Below are 9,034 nucleotides of genomic sequence, written 5' to 3'. Positions count from 1 at the left end.
TGAGTTGTCAATACTTTTTTACTCTTATGCACGCTTTAGAGCATTGATATTAGTTTAGCCAAATATTTTTTCATCTTCAAATTTAGTAAACATCATCCATATTTGTTTCACATTGAATTAACTAAATTATTTTCATCCAAACTATAAGTTACAGTAAATTTATTATTTTTTTCAAATATGAAAATAACTATAACAAGTCTAAAAGTATTTTTTTAGATTATTATATTATAGATATGAGATTTTTATTCATATGAGATTTTACCATCTATATACATATGAGATTATTATATTATAGATTGTTAGATTATGAAAATAAAAATGAAGATGATTTGTTAGAGGTTATTGAAGATTATGAAAATAAAATAAAAATTAATTAAAAAATAAAAATAATAAAAATAATAAAATTTTATTTTTATAGAGAGTGTGATGACTAATTCAATATAGATTTCAAGTTTTGAATGATTAGCTAAATGTGAAAAAATTATATATTAATCAAAATTTAAAGAATAAAATGACCAATCTAATACTAATATTCTTAAATGATTTCCACATTTAAGAGAATAAAGAGATTTTACCAAATAAGAGAAATAATTATAGTGTTTTATTTATAACTCAGGTTTTTTTATTTTTTTAAAAAAGGAAAAAAACCCAAATATAATTGCTCGACACGTCAAATCGTTTGATGAAATACATTGCGACGGCATGGATGCCAAGTATCTTGCCAAGAAGCATTTCCGCATAGCATTATTAATTTTAAAGCTGACGCATTTACATACTTAGTATGTTACTTAACCGACAATGCAGATTATAACAGGTGACATGTCATGCCATGATTGAATAATAAAAAGTGATCATAATAATAAAATTAGCAATCATTAAACAATAATGCCACGCAATTTATTCTTTTTGGGAATATTATTTTCTACATTAAATTATAATAAGCATGTTGTGGTTGCTCAGTAATCCGCATGCAACAACTTAGATATATACTAGTCCAGTGATAGGAGAGGATTAAACCTTTTTTTTTTTTAATCAAAATATGGTTTAATTTTTTAATCAGAACAACAAACGGCCTATGATTCTTATAAGGGTTTTACTATATATATCAGTTATTACTCATCTTTATACTCTATACATGACAATTTTTTCTTAGAGAGAGTAATATTTTTTTATAAGGTGTGAAATGTGGAATAATAAATAGTAACTGATGAAAATATTATTATTCTTATAGATATACTACCCAAACCAAAAGAATAACTATTCACGAACAATAAAGAAATAAAGGAAAAGCACAAGCACTCCAATAAAATAATAAGTTTGGTTTGAAAAGTGAAATGAGATAAGATAAAAGTTAAAAATTAAATAAAATATTATTTTTATTCTAAAATTTGAAAATGTTAAATTGTTTATTTATTTTATTTGAAAGTTTAAAAATTTGTAATAATTAGACGAGATAAATTAAGATAATTTCATTATTCAAACCAAGCCTTAAGTAGAATTAGGTCATTGTGTTTGTTCAAACTAATTTGGCCATTGTTAAGAAAGTAAAAAAAAAATGAAGATTTATGAGAGGATATGTTAAATTACATTGTTTATTTTTCATAAACTATGATAACAATGTCCCTTTTAATATAATAAACTAATTTTGTAAATGTAGTAGTGATCTCGAAATAGTTTTTTAAAACATAATAAGTGAACATTTCTATTTTGTTTTTTAGAATTTAAAGAAAATAAAATGAATTTCAATGAATTTAAAACTTTACATTCACATTCTTATAGTGACTACTGCATAGAGCGGCCGTTTGATCACCGATCAAATAACTAGAAAACCCATCGAACGGTCGCAGACGCATACTCTAATTTGTATAATTGGCCGAAATACTCGGAAGAACACCTTAACTTTTGCCACATTCATTCTGGACCTTCTGTTTTTGCGACCTTTTGGTTAAGGAATGCTTGTCACCTACTCCTCTAGGTTCCCTCACTATCCTTCCTCTCATTGAGATTTAGAGCGAAAGGGAGAGAGAGCAAGAAACAGAGAGGAAGCCAGTTTTGAAACCATGGACAAGCTCAGAATCTGCGAGATCTGTAACAAGCGCCTAGCCAATGGTAAGGCCATGGGGGGCCACATGAGATCTCATCTCGCCAAACTTCCAATCCCTCCCAAACCAGTACAACAGCATGACAACTCGGCTGCCGCCGAGTCAACTCAGCCATCTCCATCTCCATCCTCATCCTTTTCTCTCCACATCCACTCCAGAAAGAATCCCATGCAGTCCTATCCATCCCTCAAACGCAGGCTCCATCTCGTTGCAAACTCCGGCAGCGAAAGCGACGCAGAGTCTCAAGTACCGGCCAAGAAACCAACTCGTAGAAGATCAAAGCGTTGCCGTAAGACAGTCGTACCACTCGCCGAGTCGCCACTCGAGCCCGAACAGGTGAGTTCAGTCTCTGACACTTTCTCTGAAGAAGATGGGGCTCTGTGTCTTATAATGCTTTCTAGGGATAAAGGATCGACAAAAGGGAAAGAAAAAGCTCAAGAAGTAGTCGAAGGAATTGTAGATGATCATAAAGACGAAGATCACGAGGGTACTGATAATTATCCCTGCCATATTCGCACGTCACGGCCTCGGGTAAAGTTCAGTTGCGAGACGTGCAGTAAAGTGTTTCGGTCTTATCAGGCTCTTGGTGGTCACAAAGCGAGCCATAAGAAAAATAAGAATCAGTTCCATGAAGAGGATTTCAAAGAAGGTAATGGACACAGAATTAGTAGCCATGGCGGTTGTGTGGTGGATCAGAGACAGTTTGAATGTCCATATTGTTCGAAGGTGTTCGAGTCTGGTCAAGCATTGGGCGGGCACAAGAAGGTCCACCTCTCCAACTTAGGTAACGCTAGAAATGCTACCAAACCTCGACACAAGTTGATCGATCTTAATTTACCGGCGCCGGTTGACGAAGATGAAGTTAACGGCCAGCTGGTTGACCTCTCAAGTACGGTGCCAAATGCAGATCAGTAAGTTCAAAGTTGATGAAAGTACAATTTCCATGCTTTGGTGTTTGTTCATATTTCTGTAACTGGGGAAATTTAAACTAATTTGGTACATGATCGATCAATGGGTTTCTTTTGGAAATGGTTGCATTTTGATTGAGATTATATAATTTGTTTATTCTCGTTTGCAGCTATTTGGTTGTTTAATATTTCTTGTCTATGACAGCATCAGCATGACATTCCTGAAACTGACTTTAATATATAAGATTTTTGTTTTTAATTATGATCCTAATATCCCATCAACCCTATCCAAAAGCATGATTCAGTGTTCCATAGGAGTTTCATGGAAAGATGTTTAAGATGCGGCTGCAGTTGTTTTTTCTACTGCGCCCAGCCGTTTAAGCTATAGATAAGTTATAACTGTTCTCCCTTTCCCTTATTTACTCATTAAAAGAAGGAAACACAAAAGGCTATAAATCAGAGAGAAAATCCATGAGAAGTGAGAACCTCTTTGTTTTTTTTGTCTGGACATGAGTTTAGCTTGGACCTAATGTCATCACTCCACTTAATAGCTAGTTTTGAACAGTTGCAGAAGAAGTCAAGAGGTCGGGCTCTATATCCTGTCCTTATCTTCTTTATGCAGCTTTGAATTTGATCATGTATAGCTAGCGAAGCCCCGCCCCGGTCATTAAGCATGCACTATCTTCTAATTACAACATATTGTCGTGTCACATTAGAAGGATTGAAACCATCTGTTTATAACCCTTTCAATCAATCAAATCCACTCCCACCCTTTTCACTTTCTATCTATTATCTTTGTTTTCTTTATCTAGCTAGAGACGAATTTTGGAAACCAATACAAAAGGTAATTAATCATCCTCTCATATTATCATTTTTTTTTAATTTTAAAGATATAATTATTATAATCATTCCTAATTTAAAACAGAAGTTATGACTTATTTCTTTGGATGAAAAATATGTGATGTATATAACTGTATTGATAGATAATATATATATATATATCTCTATAAATGTTATTCTAAGGTCCCTATAACTATATTATTGATCGAATATTATTGCAAAACAATGATCTTAACAATTTTTTTTCAAGATACCTTTTTCTTTTCCTTTTTTTTTTTTTTGTTAAATTCAATCTACTTTTTCAAGTACTACTATATTAATTTATTGCTTTAGACATAACGCTTTTTCTATGAGTACAAATTAATTGTTTTGCCTCGTCATGGATCCCATAAGAGAAAATTAATCTGCATATAATTAACTGGCTTTACGCATCCTTGGACTGTCTAATTATTGTAATAGTTCGGAAGATATATACATTAATCTACAACGGTAGATTTCAGTTTGCTACTTTTATCTTAATTATATCAGAGTTTTGCTCACCATCAGAAAATTGAGCATTTTTTACGAGTTATTTACGACGAGAATGAGTACTATTTGTAATGAAAATAAATTTATTTTGACAAGAAATAATCATTTTCTTAAGAAATAATTATTTTTTTAAAAAATTAATTGATTACAAATAAGCTGTTTTCTTATAATACCACCTGTACAAATGTTCAAATTAACTAGATAGGAGTACTACGGAATGAATATATATGTAATTAATTGGCACATCATATGCGGAGAAACCAATTAATATGATCTCATTACTAATCTAGCTATATATATTGAATTTGGTTGTGTATGTGTACGTATGTGTATGTATGTATATATATATATATATATATATATATATAACGTACATGATGTGAATAAGGCTATGTGAATACTACTATTTATTATTATTCAATATATATATAATGCATGTATATTATATGTACATGTGAATACTACTATTCACAAATCATTTAAGATCACCTCCAAACGTATCCTAGCTAAAAGTATGACATAATTATTGTAAGGATGAAATCTTCTAAACGCATCCTTCTCATGAGATTAAAGTATTGAGCATGCATGATGCATTGTATGGGCTTCGAGATCATAAGAACTATACATGAACACATTAATACAAAACAATCTAGAGTACTCCGACTCTTATTCCTCTCGCGATAATGTCTGTTCTTATGAACACACAAATTTGTTAAAGATGAAATGGCATTTATATCCTAAACCCACTGCATACAGGTACTGTACGTTAATTTATAAGGTGTATACTCTCTATATCATGTATCGTGAAGCTGATGCATTCTAAATCATCATATGATAGATAGATAGGCAATCATTTCCTTTATAACTATGTTTTAAAATTAAGGTATTTTAATAAAATAATGATATTTATAAGTTATTTTACATAAAAGTATGCCGGATTTGCATGAAAAGGTCGTGACTTGCCCTTTTAGGTCTTATATATATATATATATATATATATATATTTTACAAAGGAAGTGGTTTTTTTACCCTATGGCCGACACGTGATTTATTCTTTTTTATCTTTGGCTCTGATTTGGTGGAGGGAAAGAAGAAGTTAATTCCAACACACAAACTTGCTGTTTGTACGTGGTAGCTAGGCTGTGACGAGGAAAGTTTTTGCATGGCGCGGTGACATGTAGTCAGCCTTTCGTGCTCAAGATGTGCTCTCTCAACTCGCGCAAACTGCCACACGGTGCTAATTACTTCTCATGTATTATATAAAGCCTCGGGGTTTCTATATGTCATTTAATTTATACCTTTTAAGACAATTTAAACAGATAGGGTGTCAGGGTGACACCACTAGAGTTGCCTGGACGGACCCTGAGCTGTGAAACAAAGGCTAGACAGATCATGCACTTTGAGATGTACTGATTTTTTTATTACATTTTGTAATGTAGATAGAAAAAATGTAGAAGTGATTTGGGTAGAATTGTATTGATGGGCTTTGTATTGGTTTTTTATTCTTGATAGTTGAATTTGAATAAGTTGTCTGGATAAACATCTTCGTTGGAGATTTTTTTTTTTTTTTTTTTTTGCATATTTGTTTTAAGTTTTTATATTTTCTTAAAAACATAACTCTAAACAGATGATTATGAAATGATTTTTTTTTAGAGATTAAATTTTTTTGAGATGTAAAATATGTTTGGATTGAAGTAAAAGTTCTAATATTTTGTTGGGGAAAAAAAATGGCCTTTTAGGCTCTTATAATGTTTTGGCTAGATTTAGAGGTGGTAATATCTGACACGATCTGTGAATCCAACATTAAAACGACGAAAAATTAGCAGATTTGTGTTTGATGTTAACGAATTCAGTTCAAAATGGGTTGATCCGTTAATACACAATTTATAAAGTGGGCCAATAACAGGTCAACCTGCTTAATACAAAATCAATCCGTTTTGACATGTTTATAATTTATTTTAAAATTAAAATTTTATTATTGTTAAGTTGTAATATTGTTATTTCTCAGTATGTTTATGTTTTTATTGTTTTTATTGTAATTTTAAACATATGTTCATATTTGTTATTGTATGATTTGTAATATTGATTTTATTATATTGTAAAATTTGAAAAATATTGATATATATTTTTTAAGATATTGTGGTTATTAATAAATATAGATTTTAACTTTTATGTGAAATTATATTAATCAAGTTAAATAAGTTATGCGTTTTAGTTCAACCTATTTACATGAAACAAACGGATTTAAATAAATCATGTCGTGTTAATATATTTCTAATTAATTATTAAGCAAATCAAAATGGTTGATAAGACACGATCCGTTATCTAAAAGGTTTGTGTTAGAGTTTGAAAGTTTGACATGCTTAACTTAACAGATTGGATTCGAGTCGACTTATATAGTCGAATGTTTATGACTTAACACGAGACGAATACGACCAAAAAACACTCTCTGCCACCCCTAGCTAGATTATATCCATATATATAGTTTGGGCTTAGTCCATCATGTAAAGAAGAAAAGGGTTAAGAGTGTTTACAACCGTACTCGGCTTTGCCATGGCAGGTCCAATTTGAATGTTCAGTTAGTGAGAAAACAAATAATGACCAAGGCTCAAATGTGGAAAATAATTCAGTTACAGTGCCCCAATTTGAATAAATTAATGATCCGAATAAAAAATCTTAAAGTTCTCGTATGGATTTTAGGGTCTAAAATTAAGTTATTAAATATTTAATACTATTTCGGACAATAAATTTAGTAAAACATCATCCTAATAGCCCAATTCCATTTCAGAGCACCAAAAACTTGGAGCAACACATACCAGACCGTCTCTCAATAAGACTTGTCGAACGTCATGGGTCATGGCTAGAGCTTGTCAAGACCCAGACGTGCTCAATCGTAGAAGAAGAGCATGTCCTAAGCCCACGAGTGGTGAGGATCTTGGACAGAGTTCGGGATGCCCATCAACTAATATACCACGGGTATATAAAATATAGTCGAACCCATTACTCGGCTGAATGTTTTTCTTGGTATATAATCGTTATTGTAATGTATAAAGAAAGTATATTTTAATTCATCCCCAGAAAAAAAAAAAAAATCGTAGAAAAAAAGATTTCCACATTGAGATTGAGACACACATGTATGCATATATATTCAATTTATTTTGTAAAGAGAAGTACTACATGTTGTGAAAAAACGATGCAATAAAAGTAAAGTAAAACAAGAAATCAATCATACGATTCAAATATTTATGTAGTTTGACAACGTGTCCACATTCACAGAGTTGTAGAGGATTTTATTATCTTAAAGAATGACAAAATATACTTTAGTATGAAATACATTGTTACAGACTGATCATACTGTTTATAAAAAATATTATATTTATATTTATATTTATATTTATATAATGTTGTAAGGTGCAAACCCTAATTTTACAATTATTAGGTTATTTGCTTAAGCGTGTCGAGCGAAATCTATGACAAAATTTCACTCAAGCGATTTTTGAGTCACAAATAGGATTATAAATTTTTATTGACCCAAGCCTGCCCTCAATGCCCTAAACCTCATTGAAAATCCACACCAAAAAAAAAAAAATCATGATGAATCCTTTGGGGACCGGGTCATCAAATTGGAGCGCCACAAGAATAAACCTACCTCTACAAACTCAACCCTACAGTCATAAAAGTCATAAAGAGATTCTATAAAAATAAACCTACAAACCGATATAGCTTTATATGATATGTTATATTTATTTTTACAATAAAAATAGTTTTACAATATATATACAATATCAAGTCATGTCAATTTGTAATTTACTTTTTTGAATTCTCTTTGCAGCTAAAACATTTATATTTAATAAGCTCTAAAATTATTCATAAACTATAATTTGAAAAGTTGTTTTCTTTAATTGAAGCGAAAAAACTAAAAGAGAACCGTTGATATATGGGTAGTATAAGGATCCTGCTACTATGATGCCTAGCTTTGACTATTGGGTATGTTCCTAGTGCAAATTGCACTTTTTTATTTTTCTGCTTTTGATTTTTCATATTTTTTAAACATCGTTAAATATTTTTTAAAAATAAAAAAATACACCAATACACTAATAGTAAATTCTTTAATCATTAAGAAAAAAATTTTAAAAAAATTAAATATATAAGCAGTCAAAATAAAGAAAAAAAACCATGAGATATACTATCATTTTCCGATAGTATAATAGGAATATCTAACGATTGCTACTCCTATATATGTAGTCGGATGCCAATATTTCTACCCCTCAAGCCTCATTATATGATTTAAATCGAAGGAGTTCTTCATTCGCTTTAACACGCTATGAATTGGGTAAGTTTTGTAGATATCAACTCTTCTTATTTTATTTTTCTTATTTGACACATGTGAGAGCGATTAATCTATATCGGCTAGTCATTTGGATAAAGAAGTGAGATCTCATCTCATCTAATTCTAACTAATAATCTAATAATTTCACTACTGAAACGTACTTCGAAGCGTCCAAAATAAAACTGCTCGTTATCCTGCTACTAAAAATTAATCACGCATGCATGGATATATGGTGTTAATATATACGATCTCCATCCATGCAAGTACTGATGATTGATCACCTGCTGCTTTCACTACTAAAAACGGTGCTTTTTGACGCTTTTAAC

At 30.9% G+C, this 9,034-nt stretch overlaps 1 protein-coding gene across 2 annotated transcripts; it reads left to right on the top strand.

Annotated features, from left to right (window-relative positions):
- The first annotated feature begins 1,938 nt into the window (after positions 1-1,938).
- Positions 1,939-5,614, top strand: LOC109006227 (zinc finger protein ZAT4-like). 2 transcript variants are annotated; one of them, XM_035683003.1, is made up of 2 exons: positions 1,939-3,013; positions 5,518-5,614. In XM_035683003.1, exons 1-2 carry the CDS (start codon positions 2,061-2,063, stop codon positions 5,522-5,524), a joined length of 960 nt encoding a protein of 319 aa, XP_035538896.1. In that variant the 5' UTR covers positions 1,939-2,060; the 3' UTR covers positions 5,525-5,614. The 2 variants fall into 2 exon arrangements, with proteins under 2 accessions (XP_035538896.1, XP_018840981.2); XM_018985436.2 differs by lacking the exon at positions 5,518-5,614 and adding an exon at positions 5,463-5,513.
- Positions 5,615-9,034: the final 3,420 nt, after the last annotated feature.

Source organism: Juglans regia, chromosome 1 (assembly GCF_001411555.2).
Source record: "Juglans regia cultivar Chandler chromosome 1, Walnut 2.0, whole genome shotgun sequence".
In the NCBI taxonomy this organism is placed as follows: Eukaryota; Viridiplantae; Streptophyta; class Magnoliopsida; order Fagales; family Juglandaceae; genus Juglans; species Juglans regia.
Note: the sequence above shows the minus strand (reverse complement) of the source record. Positions and strands in the feature narration are given on the sequence as shown.

Bases quoted from the DNA above. Each gene is read 5' to 3' on its own strand.
- LOC109006227 (XM_018985436.2), top strand. From the start codon at position 2,061: ATGGACAAGCTCAGAATCTGCGAGATCTGTAACAAGCGCCTAGCCAAT.